At 39.7% G+C, this 20,435-nt stretch overlaps 3 protein-coding genes and 1 pseudogene across 7 annotated transcripts; 3 read left to right on the forward strand and 1 right to left on the reverse strand.

The window, feature by feature from the left end:
- The first annotated feature begins 1,955 nt into the window (after nt 1–1,955).
- On the forward strand, nt 1,956–4,138 carry oxt (oxytocin). 4 transcript variants are annotated; one of them, XM_034872184.1, is made up of 4 exons: nt 1,956–2,063; nt 2,172–2,296; nt 2,787–2,991; nt 3,756–4,137. In XM_034872184.1, the coding sequence occupies exons 2-4, from the start codon at nt 2,177–2,179 to the stop codon at nt 3,899–3,901; spliced, it is 471 nt and encodes a 156-aa protein (XP_034728075.1). In that variant the 5' UTR covers nt 1,956–2,063; nt 2,172–2,176; the 3' UTR covers nt 3,902–4,137. The 4 variants fall into 4 exon arrangements, with proteins under 4 accessions (XP_034728075.1, XP_034728076.1, XP_034728071.1 ...); XM_034872185.1 differs by having other exon boundaries at nt 2,010–2,063; nt 2,169–2,296; XM_034872180.1 differs by having other exon boundaries at nt 2,020–2,059; nt 3,756–4,138.
- A 1,639-nt stretch (nt 4,139–5,777) lies between these two features.
- LOC117944978 lies at nt 5,778–6,792 on the forward strand (annotated as a pseudogene).
- Nucleotides 6,793–9,826: 3,034 nt separating this feature from the next.
- Nucleotides 9,827–10,978, forward strand: LOC117944953 (fatty acid-binding protein, liver-type). The gene is made up of 4 exons (XM_034872187.1): nt 9,827–10,024; nt 10,425–10,597; nt 10,711–10,803; nt 10,892–10,978. The coding sequence occupies exons 1-4, from the start codon at nt 9,958–9,960 to the stop codon at nt 10,940–10,942; spliced, it is 384 nt and encodes a 127-aa protein (XP_034728078.1). The 5' UTR covers nt 9,827–9,957; the 3' UTR covers nt 10,943–10,978.
- Nucleotides 10,979–13,376: 2,398 nt separating this feature from the next.
- Nucleotides 13,377–19,758, reverse strand: smyd1b (SET and MYND domain containing 1b). 2 transcript variants are annotated; one of them, XM_034872169.1, is made up of 10 exons: nt 19,489–19,758; nt 18,978–19,154; nt 18,405–18,618; nt 17,413–17,543; nt 17,199–17,237; nt 16,114–16,309; nt 15,631–15,723; nt 15,332–15,495; nt 15,024–15,192; nt 13,377–13,622 (listed from the first exon to the last, which is right to left on the reverse strand). In XM_034872169.1, the coding sequence occupies exons 1-10, from the start codon at nt 19,608–19,610 to the stop codon at nt 13,458–13,460; spliced, it is 1,470 nt and encodes a 489-aa protein (XP_034728060.1). In that variant the 5' UTR covers nt 19,611–19,758; the 3' UTR covers nt 13,377–13,457. The 2 variants fall into 2 exon arrangements, with proteins under 2 accessions (XP_034728060.1, XP_034728061.1); XM_034872170.1 differs by lacking the exon at nt 17,199–17,237.
- Nucleotides 19,759–20,435: the final 677 nt, after the last annotated feature.

Genomic DNA, 20,435 nt, shown 5'->3' on the forward strand with positions numbered 1-20,435 from the left:
GCCTAGTGCCTTCCTGCAGAAAAATAAGGAAACACACTAGATAGACATCTCCATTTCTCTATGAAATAGGGATTTGCGCAGCTTTTGGAGAAATGGTGAGATTTGACGTTGCACAAAAAAACAATGCAGTTTGAATGTTTACAGTTCCAGATGTGAAGTGGCATGCAGTGATAGGAGAGGATCTCACTCCTATTTGAACCAGCTTTTTTTTTTTCTTTCCAGCTCAAAGAAATCCATGTTAGAAATGACTGATTTCCTATGGAAAAGGGAATAAATCAGTCATGTTTTAGATGGAAGAAGAAACATTGTGAAGTTCGTGAACAGCACTAAAAGTATTTCAGCTAAAGATATTTTGGGTACTGCGGCCAGGTTGGATCAGTAGTAGAGCAGGCACACATGTACTGAGAGGGTCATGCCTTGATGTAGAGGTCCAGGATTCGAATCCGAAAAATGACAATTTCCTGCATTTCTTCCCCCTTTCTCACCTAGCTGTCCTGTCAAAGATTAAAGCTGGAATAGCCAAAAAATAGTTCCAGCAGATAACGTTCATGGTCAGTCTGTTAGGTGCATAGGGTCTATTTTACAGGGGCTGTGCACTGTAACATATACACCAATGCAGTTCATTAATTCATAACCTGCAACAAACACTATACCTGTAAAACATTTGTTCATTGTTTCATTCTTTTTTCTTTCTAAGTAGAACTTTTGTGTTGTTATAATTGCTTTTTTAATAAGTATTTCTGTTAGTTTGTCCACTTCCTGCAAAACCATAACAGATAAAAACAGTAAAAGACAATGCAAAATCAAATCCTAAAAAGATGAAATGTGTCAACCATAGACAGTGTCAACACAGCCACCAGGAGGCAAGAGTGGCCCATTGTCTGAGTGACACTTTACGACAACAACTTCTTATTTATGTTCACATGGTACATAGTTTTATGATCTCTCTGTGCGTCTGAGATCTAAATAAACTAACGTCGTTCTACATTTCAATGTTTTACTCCTCCCTTTTGGCATGGAAGTTGGCGAACATAGACGAATAGCAATTTATTTTAAATCAAGATGAGGTGACAGTTAGATCAGGAGGGAGCTACGGTAATTGAGCTCATATCATTGAAACAGTGAGATTGTCTTTTATGGGTTGTGGCCGGTCATTAGCTGTGTTAATTAGCTCATTGGACCAATTGACCTCAGACCTGGACAGCTGTGTGTCAATTCCTGTGAGGAATTAAGGACTTTATTAATAGTAAGGAATATTTTTAGGTGTGTGGGTCTGTGTGTGAGTGTTTTTCCTCCATCTTAGTGAGTGTACAAACATCCAGAATACAAAAAAATCAACACCACCGACATGGCGGGTCTGCGGGCCAAGGATCAGAGAGGGATTCATTTTCATGACCTTCAAAACCAGCTTTTTTCCCACTCCCCAATCAGTCCTGGAAATTTCAGTTCAATTCATTTCAATTTTATTTATAGAATCAATTCATAACAAGAGTTATCTCGAGACACTTTACAGATAGAGTAGGTCTAGACAATACTCCATAATTAACAAGGACCCAACAGTTCTAGTCCCTCCAGAGCAAGCAAAAGTGCGACAAAGTAATGTACAAAATGCAAAATATACTTAATAAAAAGAACCCTAACATATATCTCCCTTTTTTATACAATAGCAGATCCAGAGTTGTACTACACTCGTGTCCACTCGTGCTTTGAATAATTCCATTATCTCATTCACCTCCTGACCTCTCTGATTTTCTCGTCATCTAACATTCATGGTCACGAACCACAAGCCCTTCTGTTATTCTGAAATAATTCTCAATAGCAAGAAGCTAACCAGGCCACGGAACTGTCAGGCCCTTTTGACCCGGGCTGCACGGTGGTCAACTTCACTTCCGGAGGTGATAGTAACTAAAACAGGCTCATTAAGGATCTCTAAGTGGCTTTTCGGTTTCTGTGTCACTCTCAGAAGAAGCTCTGGAAGTATATAAGACATGTCAGAGGCACCAAGAACGGAAGCATCGACGAGCATCTGGAACCAACACTTGAGATCTACTGTTCATGAGTGAGTTTTGATTCAGGGGATTTCTGGATATCTGTCAATCTCAGATTCTGTGGTTCGTTTTGTGTATTTGGGCATTTATTATTTCTTTCCCCCATCTTTCCTTCACTCTCAGCAGAAATGACTGGAGCCGCTGTGTCCACATGCCTGCTTTTTCTCTTGTCTGTATGTTCATCGTGTTACATCTCTAACTGTCCCATCGGTGGCAAAAGGTCCATCATGGATGCACCGCTGAGAAAGGTGAGAGGAAGTTGAAAAGGAAGTTACAAATTAGGATGCTGACAACTTTCTGCTCAATGCAAAACGTTTTGTTCAAATCAAAACCATTTAAATTCATATAGCGCAAAATCCCACCTCCCAGATGGTTTTAGAATCTGTACAGCATACAACACCCTCTACCTTTACACCTTTGATTTGGAAAGGAACAAAAAAGGAAGAAACCTCAGAGAGCAACAACTTTCAGGATGGAATGACATGCAATAGATGTTGAAAAACATTTATAAAAATGACAGTAAAATGACATTAAAGAAACGGTTATTGGTTACATGTCAAAATTCTTTATTTTTATTTTATGTAATAATGCTAAATTTGGACTAAAACTCTCATGCTTAATCTGAAATATAACTTTAGAGAGCTAACGGACACATCAGATCATGATAAACATCCTCTATGTGCTCTAAACAGTGCCAAATGGCTTAAAACAATAATAATCAATTTTTTTCTCCACCAGTGCATGCCGTGTGGCCCCGGGGACAGGGGCCGCTGTTTTGGCCCCAGCATCTGCTGCGGGGAGGGCATCGGCTGCCTGCTGGGCACCCCGGAAACGGTTCACTGCGTGGAGGAGAACTACCTGCTCACCGCCTGCCAGGCAGGAGGGAGACCCTGTGGATCTGAGGGAGGACGCTGCGCTGCTTCAGGGCTCTGCTGTGATGCAGGTCAGGAAGTTCTGAAGTTCAATCGGACAGTGGTGGAAGAAAAATTCAGATTCTCTTTTACATGAGTAAAAGTAGTACTCTGTCATAATAAAAGTCCTGCATTTAAAAGTAAAAGTGCAACAGTTTTATTAGCAACATTTAAGTATGAAAAGTAAAAAGTACCCATTGTGTTGGCAAAATTGAGTTATACTGTTAAACCACTGGATTGTAGTGACTGTATTGCATTAACATGTTGTTAACTGCACTTTTATGTTGTAGTTGACTAAAATAGAGCTGATTCTAGGTAATACATATGCTATTGGGTGGTGTAGTAGACCGTAAAACAATGCAATGTATTCTGTATACTCATCATAGGTTTTTAAGAATGTTGAATTGGTAAAATAGCAGTTACTATAGCTGTCAAGAAAATGTGTAGGTGGGGGTAAAAATACAAGATTTCCCTTTGAAATGTAGTGGAGTGGAGTTTTTTTTACTTAGGTACAGTACTTGAGTAAATGGAATTATTTAATTTCCACCCATGCATATAGGATTGATTTATGTGATGTCCAAGTATTCTTCTATTCTATTGAACAGCAAATGGGACTTTGCATTTAAGTTCTGCTACTCTATTGATTGTGAACTGTGTTGGAATCATTTGCCCTCTTGTTCTGAAAAGGTTCATGGTCCATGGACATGATATCATCTCGTAAAGTGTATGGTTGCAAAAACAATCTACCACGTTCTTAATGATAACTCCCTGTTTATTTGTCAAAATCCTTTCACAGAGAGCTGCACTACCGACCAATCGTGCCTCATCGAGGAAGAAGGAGAAGACCAAACCAGCCTATTCGAAAGCAGCGACCCCGGTGACATCATCCTCAGGCTCCTGCATCTGGCCGGTCACACTTCTCCTCATCGAGTTCACCAATGAGCTGCTCCTGACACCGAGGTCTCGTGAGAAACTCTTCCGCCGCGGAGACGACATGGGACTTGTAGTTGTGGATCATGTAGTTGTATTTCTATGTTTGTCATCATTGCTCTGTACTTGCTCTTTCCCCTGGAGAGTGCCTTTGTCAATATATTTTTATGTATGAAAATAGGGATGAATACTGAGTGGTCATCCAGATGTCTGCATGTTGAAATAAAGTTTTGAGAGAGTGTAAATTGTTGTTTGTTGCTATTTAACTGATTGAAACTTGTGAGATTTCTAAAAAGGCTGTAATGTAGACACTTTCAAACCTTCTAATTCCCTTTCTTTATCCAGTGAAGAACAAATTACCATAAAGCTTATCAGGCTGCAATGTTACAATATATTCCTCTATCACCAAATGTTCAAAGCCCACAGCCATCTTATCTTTGCAGATGTTCAGCTTTGCATAATCCTGTCACAGTCTGCTGTGGGAATCCAAAGGGTTCTCACATGACGATGTGTGTGTTATAGTTGCCAATAGTGACATAAAGATCACTGTTGCAACTATCATGGTGCTTATCTTGTATGGTAGTCACCTTTGATCCAGTCTTTGTTAACTGTAGCAGATTGACTATAAACAGGGTTTTACCAGCTGCTGCCAAAAAAATGGCACTTGTGTCGATGCTATACCTTATAATAAAACAAAATATGATAATATGCAATAGTATTTATCCATTTCAAATATGTTGCCTATTTTAGGACAGGCACACTGTAAAATACAACAGGAAATTGTGGACTTATCTCAATTGTTAATTTGTAAAGTTTTTATCAGTTCTTTTTCAGAATCAGCTTTGTTTGCCAGGTATGAGGACACATGGATTTTGGCTTTGGATTGAATTGCTCACAATGTGCTTACTCATAAAAAACTAACAGTATATATACACACCATGGACAGAAACAATAAAGACAGGTTAAGACAATAGTGCAATGAAGAGCGCAAAGCATGCAGGAGCAAATTATAATAACGATAGTTACTGTTTTAATTATGGAGCACAGTGCAAAGTGTGCTGTATTACATGAGTATTATCTTATTTTATGAGTCTTATTTTACAAAATGAACAGAATGAACAGCTCTGAAATAGAGCATGATGGATAAATAACAAGTGGAACCAGTAAACAGGTGCTGATAGAGACAGTGTTGTTGGGTTATTGCTCAGGAATTGAACCTGACACTGTGAGTCAGAAGTCAGCTGTTCATCAGAGAGATGGCTTGTGGAAATAAACTGTTCCTGAGTCTGTTGGTTTTGGCGTACAGTGCTCTGTAGTGTGATGTTTCCTGGCAGGTTGGCACCGATGATCTTCTCTGCAGTCCTAACTGTCCGTAGTCTGCTACTGTCCGTTTTGGTGGCAGATCCAAACCAGACAGTGATGGACGTGCAGAGGACAGACTGGACGATGGCTGTGTAGAAGTAAATCCGCAGCTCCTTAGGCAGGTTGAGCTTCCTGAGCTGGCGCAGGATGTCCAGGATGATGGTGTTGCATGCCGAGCTGAAGTCCATGAACATGGTTCTCCTGTTGCAGGATGTAATGCAGTCCCAAGTTGAAGGCATCATCCACAGACCTGTTAGCAAGGGGACTGTGATGTCCTTTAGGTGGGCCAACACCAGTCTTTCAATGGACCTCATGACTACTGCTATCAGGGCATCAGGCCTGTTGTCATTTAGTCCAGAAATGGAGGGTTTTATGGGGACTGGGATGATTGTGGAGCAATTGAAGCAGGAGGAGATCTTCAGATAGCTCCAGTGATCTGTTGAATATCTGAGTGAAGATGGGGGCCAGCTGGTCAGCACAGATAATTTGATACACCTGTTGTTGTTGATTGCAGCATTGGGTTTGAGGGTACAATACAGGAACTAACCACTTCTCATTCCCCCCATCACTGTCTGCTGTCATGTCTTTCTCTGTAAAGTACCAGCTGGAGTTTCAGGAGAACTTTGAGCCTTTCATGAAGGCCATTGGTAAGAGTTCAGATTTCTTTCATATAGTGTTTTATCCAGTAGCTTGGAACACGAGAAGTACTTGTAGTTCAAAATGGTTAGCTGACTTGTGTAACAATGCTAAATTACAACTGAATGAAAACTGGTCAGCCAAGGAAATTAAATACTTATCGTGATTGGTGGTTTGTCAACCAGCTTTTTTCTGTCTTAAGGTCTCCATGATGATGTGTTTTTAAATTGTCAGTTTAAGTGTCCCCTTTTTTGAAAGTATTTTTCATTAACTATTCCTTCACAAAGTTGGAAGATGAGCAGTTTTTGAAATCAAACACTAATCTGCTATAGAACTGAATGAAAATTGTTAGCCAAGGAAATTAAATACTTACTGTGATTGTTGGTTTCTCAACCATCTTTTTTCTCTCTTAAGGTCTCCCTGATGAACTCCTCCAGATAAGCAAAGACATTAAGAGTGTCTCTGAGATTGAGGAGAATGCTGACGGTCACCACCAGCTCAAAGGTGCTAGTATATGCCTTCCCCATTGGATAGAAGGCAGAGCTGGAGACCGCCACATGGAAGATCGCCAAGGTAAGCCAGCACACTTTCAAAACAAAATACATGGCCGACTACAATGTATGGAAAACTATAATGTAATGAAACAGCACACATGTTGTTAAATCCTCCTGCACATTGTTCAAGAACTGTCCCTTATCTTGTATCATGCTTCTAAGGTGGTTGGTCAGCGTGATGTCAACAAGCTGAAGGTCTCTCCTAAGGTAATCAAGTCTGTCACAGAACTGGTGGATTGGACACATTGTCAATGTGAATAGAATAACTCAATTTCTGTCAGTTTTGCACGACTTTCTAATGACTTTATATTTCTTTTTCAGACTGTGTACAAGATGAGCAAACACACGTAAATGTCTGCACTTGGAATAAAATTAAAAAGGCATACCTGTAATGGTTCTTTTTTTGGACTAAAAATGTCACTGGCACCAAGCAGTAACTTAGATTTCCTGATTACAAGAAGAGCCATGAATAATGCATTGTTCAGAATTCATGTGAGTGGTTTATTTTTTCACATACAAAGTGTTTAGTGTTGACCAGGCTAAAATCTTGACTGCAAGGAGTTTGAAACATGTAACCATGCTAAATCCACTTGTGTTGGAGGTGTACAAAAGCCTCTGACTTGGCACAATCTAACTGGCCTCACATTTCTTTGTTCACACATGCACTGCAAACCTGAAATTATCTAACAGCGGTGGCGCTGTATCCGCCAACTCTGTGTATTTGGGGTTTCTGTTTCACACTCTGAAGCTCATAAGACATGTCAACGCACCAAGAACTAGAGCATCTGGAACCAACACTTTACATCTCATTACGAAAAGTGACAAGCTGACAGAGGAGGGATCCTTCAGGACCGACAGCCATGCAAAAGATGTTGGAAATTGCAGCGAGCGCTAATGGAGACATTAGTTTTACGGTACAAGTCTTTTGGCCCCAGAGACAGGGGGCCTCTTCTTCAGTGATCTCATCCTCAGGCTCCTGCATCTGGCCTGTCTAACCTGGCCTTGATGAGCTCCTCCTGACACAGAGGTCTCATGAGAAACTCTTCTGCTGTGGAGATGACATGGGACTTGTAGTTTTAGTTCACATGGGAGTATAACATGTTTTTCATCACACTGTATTTGTTCTTTCTAGCCTAAACTTAACCTAAGTTGGTCCTTATCAGGGCCTGTTGCTGGATCTGGTTAACGTTTGATGCATATTTTATTGTTGTGTTATAATTGGAAAGGAATGAAATTCACCTGTCATGTGTAAGATTGCTGAACGTAGTAAGAATATGTCACAGCAAAAAACATGATGCACAAGGCAATCATGTGTAGAATTGTATTGCAAATAACTATCGTGCAAAGTCTGTGCTTGTAATGGCTGAAGAATCAGCAGCATCTCTACTGACAAAGCATAGAACCTGTATATTAAAACAATACTGTTGTGTGAGCTGCATCAGGCACCTTCAAACTGGACCTCAGTTTTCCTTTTACACATTTTCAAACATGAAATACTTTTGATACCATGGCTTGGTTAAACACTTGATGGCTAATATGTCAATCCGTTGCTTTCTATCTTGCGTTAGTCCAAAATTGTAACTAAATCTTGACTGAGGGTCTGGATACTCATTTTCTGGTTTTAAAATGGTGTGCCTTGAGGAGTGCCACTATCACACACATATTGTCTGGATAGGCCACCAGAGAAGTTATTTCAACTTGTGCTTGCTCATGACCACGCAAGCATGTTCATGTTTGATGTGGTTATCTTTTCCAAGTTGTGGTTTATTCACCGTTGCCTGTTTCCACACAATTTAAATAACATTAGTTGTATATCACACTCACTTTAGTCACATGGTCACAGAACACAGCCCTGGAAGTGACTGCAAGCAAGCAAGGCACACACAAACAGACCGCCACATTAGAGAGAGATGCACTGCAAGCTAGCACATCAACTTACCAATACTATCATTAGCTGACATAAAACTTAGGGAGGAAGGAACACACGTTTACCTGACTTTCTTCACTTCACTTCCAATGGTGGGTGTTTTTGGCTGGACCGCAGCGACCACCCCTAAGACCTCGAAATTCTGTTGCTCTGTCAGTGAAAAACTGAGTCGCTCTGTCACTGAGTGAGGAAGTTCTATCATCGGAGTGAGTATAGTGACGTCTGTGTTGGTGTCACCCCATTGGCCATTGCCCTTTAAAAATGCATTGGTGTGACACAGGCCTTCAATCAGATAAACCTCTTATATCTATATCCACATTATAGACACCACCGCTGTATCCCTGTAACAATTTACCACAACCATGCATATTGACCATACACGGTCCAGCCATATACCAGGTTTTGAACTTTCCTTTATTGTGATCGGATAGTTCCACTTCATCTTATTATCAAAGGTTTAAACATTGACACATGAGGGGTAGACAGGGCCCTTGCGCAATTTACAGGGGCTTAGGCAACTTGCGTAGTGATCGCATGGACCGACCAGCTTTGTTTTAAGCTCTCTCGCAGGCCATTCAGGCGCTAATAGATTCTTTTGGTATCCAAGGGGGGCCTAAGCAATTTGGTTTACTTATTTATTGGACTGGCTCAGCTCTGAGGGATTCTCACATGATGTGTGCATTGCCATTGCAACTCCAGTGACACAATATCACTGTCGCAACAGTTATGCCGGTTATCTTACCTAGTAGTCCCCTTTGATCCAATTTTTGTTAACTTTGTGTTTTAACCCACTCTTGTTCAGTTCCAAACATATTAGTTTCAAACATACACTCATTCAACACTGACTGAAATTATTGACAATGTGGTAGATTGAATAATCTTGTAATGTCTCAGTCTGCTCTGATATCTCTCTTTTGCCTCAGGAACCTTATCTAATGACCTGAGTAAAGTACCTTCATAATGAAATGTTGAGTAAAGGTCACACTTTGCAAGTTACTATGTACTGCAGAAGTTACTATGTAATGCTAAACCTTAAAAGAAAACTGACAAAAATATAATAAAATATTTAATCATATTTTTGCACTTAAAATATGTACAGCATGTCAGGACAGGAGCTCTGTGACTATAACAGGAAGTTTTGGTCGAAAACTAAATTTCTTGTTAACCTAATCCGACTTCTCTTAGAAATGTCATCTGCATTTCCCCATTTTTACTGAAATAAGGGGAAATGTTTTCTCTGATTTGCCCAAAATGTTTCCATGCAAACTTTAAAAAGTAGATTTCATGACATTCAGCTTCTAGAGAAAAAACATTTTCTCTTAAACTACAGATTCCTTAATCACTGAAGAGGTGCACAGTAAAAACAAAAATGAGAAAAAAAATGCTAAATATCATATCATTACATGTTGTAGATGCTTTTGAATGAGATCATTCCATTGATTTTCTATGCATCTGCAGTGGTGGATCTTGAAGTGGGCGGGGACTGCCTTAATTTGAGACACCTGTGGTTAATGATTGCAGCGCTGGAGTTTGAGGGTATAAAACAGGCAGCTAACCACTTCTAATTCCCACTGTCCCGGTCTGCAGTCATGTCTTTCTCTGGAAAATATCAGCTTGAATCTCAGGAGAACTTTGAGCCCTTCATGAAGGCCATTGGTAAGTGTTCAGCTTTCTTTCGTGACGTGTTTTAACCAGTAGCTTTGGAAATGCTTGAAACATGAGATGTATTTTTAATTCAAAATGGTTAGCTGACTTGTCTAACAATGCTAAATTACAACTGAAAACTGGTCAGCCAAGGAAATTAAGTACTTATTGTGATTTTTTTTTTTTCATTTCCAACCAGCTTTTTTTCTGACTTAAGGTCTCATGATGAGGTGTTTTTAAATTGGTGGTTTAAGTATTCACTTTAACTATTCCTTAAAAGTTGGAACACAAGCAGTTTGAAATTAAGCATTTAATCTGCTATATTCTATCAAAGTGAGGACTTGCCAGGCAAGGAAATGCAGCACTTCTTGTGGTTGGCTGTTTTTCAACTAGCTGCTTTTTCTGTCTTAAGGTCTCCCTGATGAACTTATCCAGAAAGGCAAAGACATTAAGAGCGTCTCTGAGATTGAGGAGAATGGTGATAGCTTCAAAGTGACGGTCACTACCGGCTCAAAGGTCCTCGTAAATACCTTCACCATTGGACAGGAGGCTGAGCTGGAGACTGTCACTGGGGAGAAGGTCAAGGTAAGCCTGCACACTAAATTCAGTGTTTAAAACAAATGTAACTAATGTTACTAAAGCCTCTTGCACATTGTTCAAGACTTGCATAACTGTCCCTTATGCCTCATGCTCTTAAGGCTGTGGTTCAGCGTGATGGTAACAAGCTGAAGGTCTCCTTGAAGGGAATTGAGTCTGTCACAGAACTGGTGGACTCGCACACAATAGTCAATGTGAGTAACAAAGCCTGACTTCTGATTTCAGTCATTCAGTGTTAAACAATTTCTAATGTCTTTGGCTTTTTTTTTTTTTTTTTTTCAGACTATGACTGTGGGTGGGATTGTGTACAAGAGGACCAGCAAACGTGTGTAATGTCTGCACTTGGTATAATAAAATGGCAAAAAGGCACTCCTGTCTTGGTTTTTATTTTTTTGGGGACTTAAATGTGACTGAAAGCAACTGTTACAATGTGGGATTTTAGAGTGAGTTGGTTTAAAAGGCCCATAACACCCACACCGGTGTATAGAGATATGTGGAAAATTAGATAATTTTCAGGGGCCTGTTGAACAAAAGTATTAAGATGTCAGAATAACTGAAAGCACAGCTTAACTTGATGTCATTGGATGAGCAAGCCTGAAAATGTCTACACAGATGTAGCTGTGATAAGTGCATGGCTTGATCAAATCACGGCATCTATCGGATTTCTTTTTCACGGACAGAAAAAGCCAGTTCCTACTGTATGCAGATACTTCTGGAAGTATATTTAAAACCAATTGCTAAAGACATGGCGACCGGCAGTGTGTGCAACCATAAACTAAACTTGCTGACTGAAGCTAAGAACCAGTACAAATAAACTGTACCAATTGCCTTTAAAAGTAGGCAGACAATGTTAATCAAAATCCCCATGATCAATCATTTACCAATGCTAGAATATGATGCATAAATATCAAGACTGTTTCTCCCTTGTTCTCATAGGCAAAAACGTAAATTCCTTAACTTCCACTGCTCACTTTAAATGCAGTTGTAAATAAAGTCTCATTGGTTTCAGTCAAGAGCAGTAGTTAAATGTACTTTTTTAGATGTGTCGGTCAACTTATCTGCAATGCTTGTTCTCATGAGTTTATGAAGAGTTTCCTTTCCTACATTATGCTTTACTCCCTAGTTTAAATGTAGATTAAACTAGAATCTAGAGAATTAATTTAATGCACACTTTGAACATGACTAACATTCATCTGTTCTCCCAGCAAAGTATGTCAAAACCATTGCAGTGTCGTCCCTAATACATGAATGTACAGTAGACAACACTAGTACGGGTCCAGTGAATGAAGACTTATTTGGGAGTATTGTAAAATCCTAAATTAAAGGTACTTCAAATGAATCAACTACAATGTAAAGCCCTTAGTAACTGACTTAATTTAAAACCTACTTTACTGTTACTTGCAGAGTTGGAAGATAAGCAGTTTTTGAAATTCATGGTAGCCTTACTGTTACGTCACAAATTGGGAGGTGCCAGAGCCCGTCCACCATTTTGGCGTACCTAAATTCGGTAACCAGGGGCAACAGTGTACAAGCAAGCGACACAGAGACAGACCTGGTAAGACCTCGAGGAATTGTGATCATGGCGTTTAACGGAGAAATCACGAGAAAATTAAGAAATGGAGAAGAAAAGTGACCTTATGGGGAGAAACTTACTACCAGCGCCAAGCAGAGGTATTTGAAGAAGCTGGCAGATATCAACAATTTTGACCCGTACAAGCTGCCTGGAACAGAGACCTAGACTCTTTACCACCTTGTGCCTACATGGAAATGGTTAAATACTTTGCTTTTGGCATCAGTTATTAAACTATGCAAGAACTCAAGAGCTTTGAATCCTTGGAAAGCTCACTTTAAGGTGCTCTAAGTGATGTTGGGTGACGTTAATTCTTGTTGGCGTTAGAAGTAAAAGAAAAAAGGGACTAGCTTGCTCGTCCCGTCCCCTCCCCGTCCCTTCTGTGTTTCCACGCACTAACCCCCCACCCCAAATCCTTCTTGTCGATTATTGGCTGGAACGCTGGAACACTGTTTGTGTATGCTTGGTGGTGCAGGTGGGCACAGTTCGTAGACCCTGGGTTGTCTACAGAGATCGAATGTTTTTACAGTGTGTTCAGGGGACAGGCAGCTCGTGGATAGTGAGGAGATGTTTGATTTGTGTGACAACAAATGTAGCCTAAAACATGCGTGACCTTGCTTAGAGCACCTTCAATAAAAAAAGGTTGGACCCAGGACAGTTTTGCAGCTTTCAGACACACTGGTGTGTTTAGGCGCCTCTTTGTCCAAGCTCTTTTGGAAAAAACTTAAATCAATGATCATTTCAATATCAAACTTGCTTTTTCTACTGAAATTGTCCTCCACAATACTGCCCACTGTGCAAACATACGGTCTTCAGTAGCCCTGTTTACAGGATGTGTGTAGTCCACTAGATTAGTATTTAGAAAAGAGTGCAAGAGATTAAATTGTCTTTCAAATTACAAATCCGTTATCTCAGTGAACTACTTCATTACGTGTGTTATCACATGTAAAAAGCTGGCGACATCATTGGGTGGGTAATAGGGTTCAAAACTTTGCCTATTTCCAGGTTAAAGCATTACATACTGGTAATCTTTAACCTGTTCTGGCACCCAATGGAAATCATATCCATTTAACAAGAACCAACGTAGTTTCATTAAAGGACAAGTTGTACCTACATAATGAATTGTCACGCTTCCACTTGGTTTGGAGTAATGAAAATGAATGAGATTTTAATGAAAAGTATAACTACAAAAGTGAGTAAACAGGAAATGATGTGACTAAGTGTGTTGACTCACACCAGGGTTAACAGTAAACAAGTAGTTTTTCTTGATCTTTTGAATTACTTCCTCCGGCGGAAGAGATTCTTGACTCCCTCCTCCATGGAACTGGGTTCATGCATCATGGCCATCGGTTTGTTCTTCAGAGCTGCCTCTCTCATGCTGTGGTAAACATACTCGTTTTGCTTGAACATCCTCAGCTCCATCTCTGTCTGCATACGCATCGCCTGTGGAAATAACCGAAAAGACACATCAGTGCTGTAAGGGTTCATCCATGAGTTACCCATAGTACAGTAAACTGCAGGCCTGGTCTGTTTTTTGAGTGCACAGTTTTGTTCACTTTGTACCAGAACAGTATTTACAGTAATCCACAAATATCGACAGCCATACCACAGCTGCAACCTGCATTAAATATAAGTAGTTTGTCCATTTCCCATGACAGCTCAAATCTTGCCCAAGAAATTTTATTTGAACCTGTGATTTAAAGGAGACACATCCAAGTGCAGGGATTTTCAACTTGCTTGAAAGTTTGCTATAAACACAACAGGAGACATAGCAACCGGTTGCTTATTTACACATTCAGCAATCACAGAGCAACAGTAGCGTTTATTATTGGGACTCATATTTGTGTTCACCTGTTGAATCTTAAGTCCAATACTTCTTCTTCTTCTAGATCGATTTTCCGCTAACTCCTGAAGAAAATATCTGGCTCTTTAGCTTTTGAATGCTCCACTGTTTTCAACATCTAGTCTTTAACTCTTTTAGTTCTGATCCGGTAGTGTACAGTGGGTTTTAGAGCTTGTTGCTGAAAATTGCTGCCTGTTGTGTTTGAAAATGACAAGATAAGAGCGGTGAGAGGGACCCAGTAGAGCTGAAAGTCACTATGAAGCTCTGTAAAGCAGCCGAGGGGAGCTGAAGATTGATTATAAAATATGTTGATTATAGCAGCTTTAATCCTCATGTTGTCCTCGGGTCAAATTGACCCATTTTCCTATATCAATGTTCTTTTTAACTACCCAATTGTAATAACCCAAATAACATGATGGATTCCACACAACGCTCTCTGGCTAGTACACATCTCTAATTTCATTAATTTTGGGGCATCTTATTACATTTTATAGTATTTGAAAAAAACTAAATTGAAGTGGTTTTGAAATAGAGTAAAAGTTGACAAATTCCAATCTGTGATTACCCATCAACATGAATTCCTTTAATTTTAGTCAAAATAATTCCTAATTTCTGCTTTTGTGACTCAAAGATTAGGTATAATTTCCTATAAATATGGTTTGTTGATCATAAATTCCCCAAATAACTGTGAAAACTGAAGTTAATAAATTAGTGTTACGTAGTGTTGAAAACGTCACCAAAGTGAAAAACATTGAAAAAAAGCGCCTAAAATGTTAAAAAAGAGACAAAAACATCAACAAAAAGTTAAAAGCATTGATAAAAAGCATCAACAAAAGCGTTGATTTTCAATTATGAAGGGAAGACAACACAAGGGTTAAAGGTATTATCTATGGAAATTGCTAACATGGCAGTTTAACTGAAAATAACATTTAAGCAGAGTCCAAGAAAAGCACATCCAAATGCAGTTTTGTATGCCCATTCTGGGATTATAGGGTGTTTACCTCCAGGTCCTTGGTGATGGGATGTGTCGGGCCGTGGGTGACCATGAGAATGGCGTAAGCCTTGCAGATCATCCCGTGGCCAATCTCGATCTCCCCAGCTTGCCAGTGAGTCACCCCTGCTCGCATGGCAGCCATGCCTAGAGCAGCATTGTTCGGGTGGTACAGTTTCCTGTCAGGTGAAATGACTTTTATTTTAGTATTCATTTCTTCAATTTTTCCACTGGACACTCAGTGTGTTCATCGTGATCATTGGATAGAATACGATGCCTATAGTATCACAACAAACTGCACAATATCTCCGCACTCACATGTATCCCTGCACCATTTTGCGGGCGTATTCTGCAGCCTCACTGAAGAACTGCAGGTAAGCTTGCACCTCACTTAATGTGCTCCACATCCTCAGCTGGTAGATGTGAGTGTCAGCCAAAACCGGCTCTGTCTTCTCTATGCAATCTTTGCAGATTTTCACCACCTGAAAAGAAAACAACAACATAAATATATAAATCTTTTTTTTTTTTTTTAACTAAAAAAAACATTGATGCTGGATTGAGCGCTGGTAAAATAGAAGAAAAAATATATATTTGTTGTAGTTGACTTGATACAACACCTCATGGTAGTTGCCCTTTAGCCGAGCATCGTCCATCTTCTCCAGCATTTGAAAGCAGTAATCTGTTGCCTCTTTCACTTGTTCCTCTGTAGGCTACAATGTGAAAAAGAGAGGCATTGATCAAATTTTAGACAAAATAAGAAGTCATGGAATGTGATAAAAAAAACCATTGAAATATAGTCACTGCCTTAAAGTATTTGAAGTTATTAAGTAAATTAAGATCGTTGCAATTGTTTTTCTTTACCTCACATTATGTGAAGGCATGCCCTTAGGCACAGTTTAGAAGTTGAGCGTTATCTTTGCTTAAAATAGTTCCTGCTCATCTGCTACTCATGTATCTTGTCACTCGCGTCATTATCAGCCGTGTCAGTACAACATGTGGTGGGAGAGTTCTGTCCTTTTCTACCTCTAAGTCTTCTGCTTCATGAAAAACTACATTAAACTCAACTCAAAGACAAGCATGTACAGTACAACAACACAAACCTTGACACCGTCCACTTCCAATCCCCCCAACTTCAAGTCATCTTTGATGTGGTCCTTGCAGTGCTCACATGTGCAGTCAAAGAAGTATTGTGTTTTCAGGAGCCTTCGTCTCTCCTCGGACAAATTCAGGAAGTCCACGTATGAGACCGTCAGCTCCTCTCCCTCTTCGATCTTACCTAAAGAACGCAGCTCAATCCTGAAGAACAACAACATAATTCAATACAAGCACAATTTGGGTCATTTAGTCTTTCATTTACAGTTTTAGGTTGATGGTAAAACCCTCTTCTACAGTATACTGTGGCCTTCAGTTCAGTTAATCCAGTTGAAGGACTGTATGGTTAGTAATAAAGATTATTTCAAATTCAAGCCGAAATTTTGTGAATGTGCCACTTTTCTAAAAAATGAAATGCATGAACTCCAAAGCAGCAGAACATTTTACACAAGTCTGAAACTTTACTTTCGGGATTTTTTCGTTAATTCATGAGTCAGCTAATTTAAGTTTTTAAAGTTGAATTTGTTTGATTTCCACATTTAACAAATGTGCGACAAACCGATCTCCATTTAGTGAATGTTAGGCTTAATTATGAAATAATAATGGATATTACACTTAAATGTATTTACATGAAATATTGTTTCAGCCTAGTGTTATATGGTGTTAGTGGTGAACTAATATGAATGAATGTTGTTATAAATGAGAGCTTTTAATACACAGCACATCTATTTCAGCATGATGGACAGACACATTTGCGATCACACTGTGACAACCACACAAAGTGACCAACCACAGGACACAAGTGAAACTTTGTGTGGACAAAAAAAACAAACTAATACCAACCTTTGTTATACTAAATAAGATAACTACAGGTTAGAGCATTCAAGTAGCATGTTGACATATTGATGTGAATACTGAGCCACATCAAACCTACAGTGCACACCACGGGGCACTACTGACAAAGACTTTTATTTTCTACAGTGGATGGAGGAGGGAGAATGCCGGTTATGCATACTGATGTGTTTATTAAACATTTAATGTCATAGTCTCTAGTAAATAAAACTTTGAAAAGGCTTAGGTTGAGGTAACGCACCTCCGTTGAGAATGAAACACAGTATTCACAGCCGATTGACTGAAAGGCAAACAGGAAGCAGTTTTACAGAGAATGCAACTTGGCAAAGACACATTCACACACAATACATAACACACACGCAACACAAGATCAATTTACATTTAATCAAGTCAGAGTCAATTTCAACTGATGACAAACAAAAATGTAAGGACGAATAGAGACTTTTTTTACTTACTTGCCGTGGTTTAGGATCACGGTGCAGTTTGGCCAGCAGTCGTGATTCACGAGACACAAATTAGCAAAAAGACCAACTCCCACTGCCTGAAGGCCCCTCTGGTCACTCACAGTGAAGCCGTTGCAGTTAATCTGAGAAAAAGAGGGCAAATATTAATAATAATAATAAATTGAATTTGTATAACGCTTTTCCCAAGCTCAAAGTCGCTTGAGACTTAATGTGAACATGGATTGGTCAAAATGTAGGAGAAAAAATATTAAAGGGGTTAGTGCGACTTGTGCATGTTTTAAAAAAATGAATCACATGATAAATCTGAGGGGTCTCAAGATGATAACAAGATATGACAAACATTTCTACACACAAACATTCTAACACAAAATGATGTTCTCCTTTCTGACTGTTTACTCATCTTTGCTTCTTTTTATTGTAAAATACTTCAGGCCTTTCAAACCTATAAATGAAACAATATTAAAGAGGGAACAAAGCTCTTTGGTTGAACTGCCCTACAATACATATTGTTTTGCTTTGTAAACAAGGTTGGAAACCACAGACTTAACCCATTGTAGGCCAACCCAGAACTGGGGCCTTCTTTTTTTGCCTGATTATGAAACTAGTTGATGTTATATTTGACCACCGCTGGTTAGCCACTGGTAAAATATGTTACATGGCCAAAGCTGCAGTGTGTATAAACCTGTTATATTTACAGTCTGGACATTTTGCTAAGCACAGGATTTCACAAAATAACAAAGTCTGGCACATTGTGTTCCAGCTGCCATCAAGTACTTGAGTTAATGCCACAACTTGTGAATGAAAATATTACATTTTACGAGTTAACAAGTTTGTGTCTCTGGGAGGCTAAACTTTCTAATTTTGTGAAGAGGGGCAGGTTCAAGCTTACTATCATTCTGTCCATTAAAGAAAAAAGACCCTGACACAACAAACGGTTTTAGTTGCAGCCACACATTTGAAAATGAGGGATGACATAAACGCACCACGCCAAAAATATGTGAGATGGTATCAATCGTGTGTTGCTTGCTGCTACGGGGCCAGAAGTCCAGGAAGTTGTGGATGTCCACTTTTAATTCCTTTAACTCGTCCTCTTGCATGTCATCAATGTGGTCTTCCAGCTCCTCCAGGGTGGTCAGCTGCATGTCAGACATCACGCTCCCCTCTTTGTCAAGGCGCCATATGATGCGGGCCGCCAAGCTGGCCGCAAAAGATAAAGAGTATTAGATGACAGGTGAATAAGTAAGTCACGATAAAATCACACACTTATTATTAAAGACATATGGAAACTGACTATTTACAATATGTGTTGTTGTAGTAAGATAAGGAAGACAAAGCTGATGTGATGCAGTAATAAACACTACAATCATTTTTTTGTTTTAAATCCAAATGAACATTGCACCTAACCCTCCTCCTCTTTATCCAACAGTATGATAGACAACAGCAAGAATTTAAGAGAAAAACTCACAGAGAAGAACCCACACATTAGTGTGTGGGTTTCTTTACCTGTGCCTTTAAAAAAATTCTATTACTCCCTATTTCCTTTTCCTTTCACTTACCGGATGTTCTCGTTCGGTACTTTGCCGTAAGCTTTGATGGCCCCACACTCTTGCTTGTGTTCCGCCCAGCCGGCACGCTGGCAAGTTCGGTCACAGTAATGACTAAATTTGCATTGTCCACACCTCTGTAGCTTGTCTTGTCTGCGGAAACAGCTGTGGCAAATACGCTCTGATAGGCTGCAGAAAAAGAGAGGAAAGATGTTATGATTCCTATATTACAGCATATTCACATTGTACTGTACCCTTATGGTCGTCACAGGACGAGTTAAGCCCCTTACTGATGGTCAAATTCTGTGTTATATTCTGCTTTATATCTGAATTTCTGCCAGTTTGAAAACAATCTTTAAAAAGTTCATTCTTTCTATATTATTTTCAGATCCAATTCAAATTCTCGTAACATCCCCAGTGTTCCTCAGCAAAAAAATTATTTTGTTCATCTGCCTCCAATATCCCCATAAAGACCACATCCGAACACATCTCCAACCCTTCCCAATTTGGATCATCACTGTACCTGTCAAACACAACAGCTGCAATACTCGGCTCAGAAAAAATAACGTCTCCAGCCCAAAACTCCTTGGTAGCCTTCAGACCTCTCCCCTTTCCAGGTGAGTCAAATATTGCCACGTTATCCATAATTCCTGCACTGGTTCCTGAGATTCAGTGGTGAACCGATGAGTGTTTCAGTGGTAGAGAGAAGCTAAAGGCAGCGATGGAGTACTTGAGGAACTCGTACACTAATCTGTGCCCTCTGTGTTCTTCAATGACAACTGGACATTCCACACCAGCGGTACTAAAATAGCCGTCCACCTCTTGAACTGTACCAACAGTCACAGGAAATGCATTGATGATGATTTGTCTCATTAACCCACTGAATAAATCAAATGTCTTGTCCTGACAACACAACCAACAACTTCATCTGAAAGTTACACCACGGAAACTCACTGTCGTCCTCTCAGAGTCTTAGATTTCTTTCAAATTTATGGTAGACAATGTGATCACCCCCAACCATGAATTGGTAGGTGCCCAGTCCCTGAAGGTTATTTTTGGCTCTCAGTTGGGGCTGTCTATCAAGAGCCTGTGGTGACGTTGGACAGCTGCGAGGAGTTTGACAGAACTGAGCTGATCTAACTCTCTGCTTCTACCCTGTTCTGGTGCTTTCTATAACTTCCTCTCTATTCCTACCTCTCTGCAACAGATTTAGGGTACCCAGAATGGAGGTCAGGCCCTACAACATAAGTAGACAACAAAGTTTAAGTCCTCACAGTGTACATACCGTATACTCACTAAATCTCCCTCATACACATGTGCATTCACATTTCCGAACACACATTTTCTGCTTGCCGTGTATGGAAGTGCTTCAGAAACAGACTGGAGCATTTGCCAGTATCTACAAAACACAACTACGGTTGAAGCCCGCACTACTAAACCTTTAACGTTCAAGTTTTTAGTTGTATTCTC

Source organism: Etheostoma cragini, chromosome 5, assembly GCF_013103735.1.
Source record: "Etheostoma cragini isolate CJK2018 chromosome 5, CSU_Ecrag_1.0, whole genome shotgun sequence".
NCBI classification, from domain to species: Eukaryota; Metazoa; Chordata; class Actinopteri; order Perciformes; family Percidae; genus Etheostoma; species Etheostoma cragini.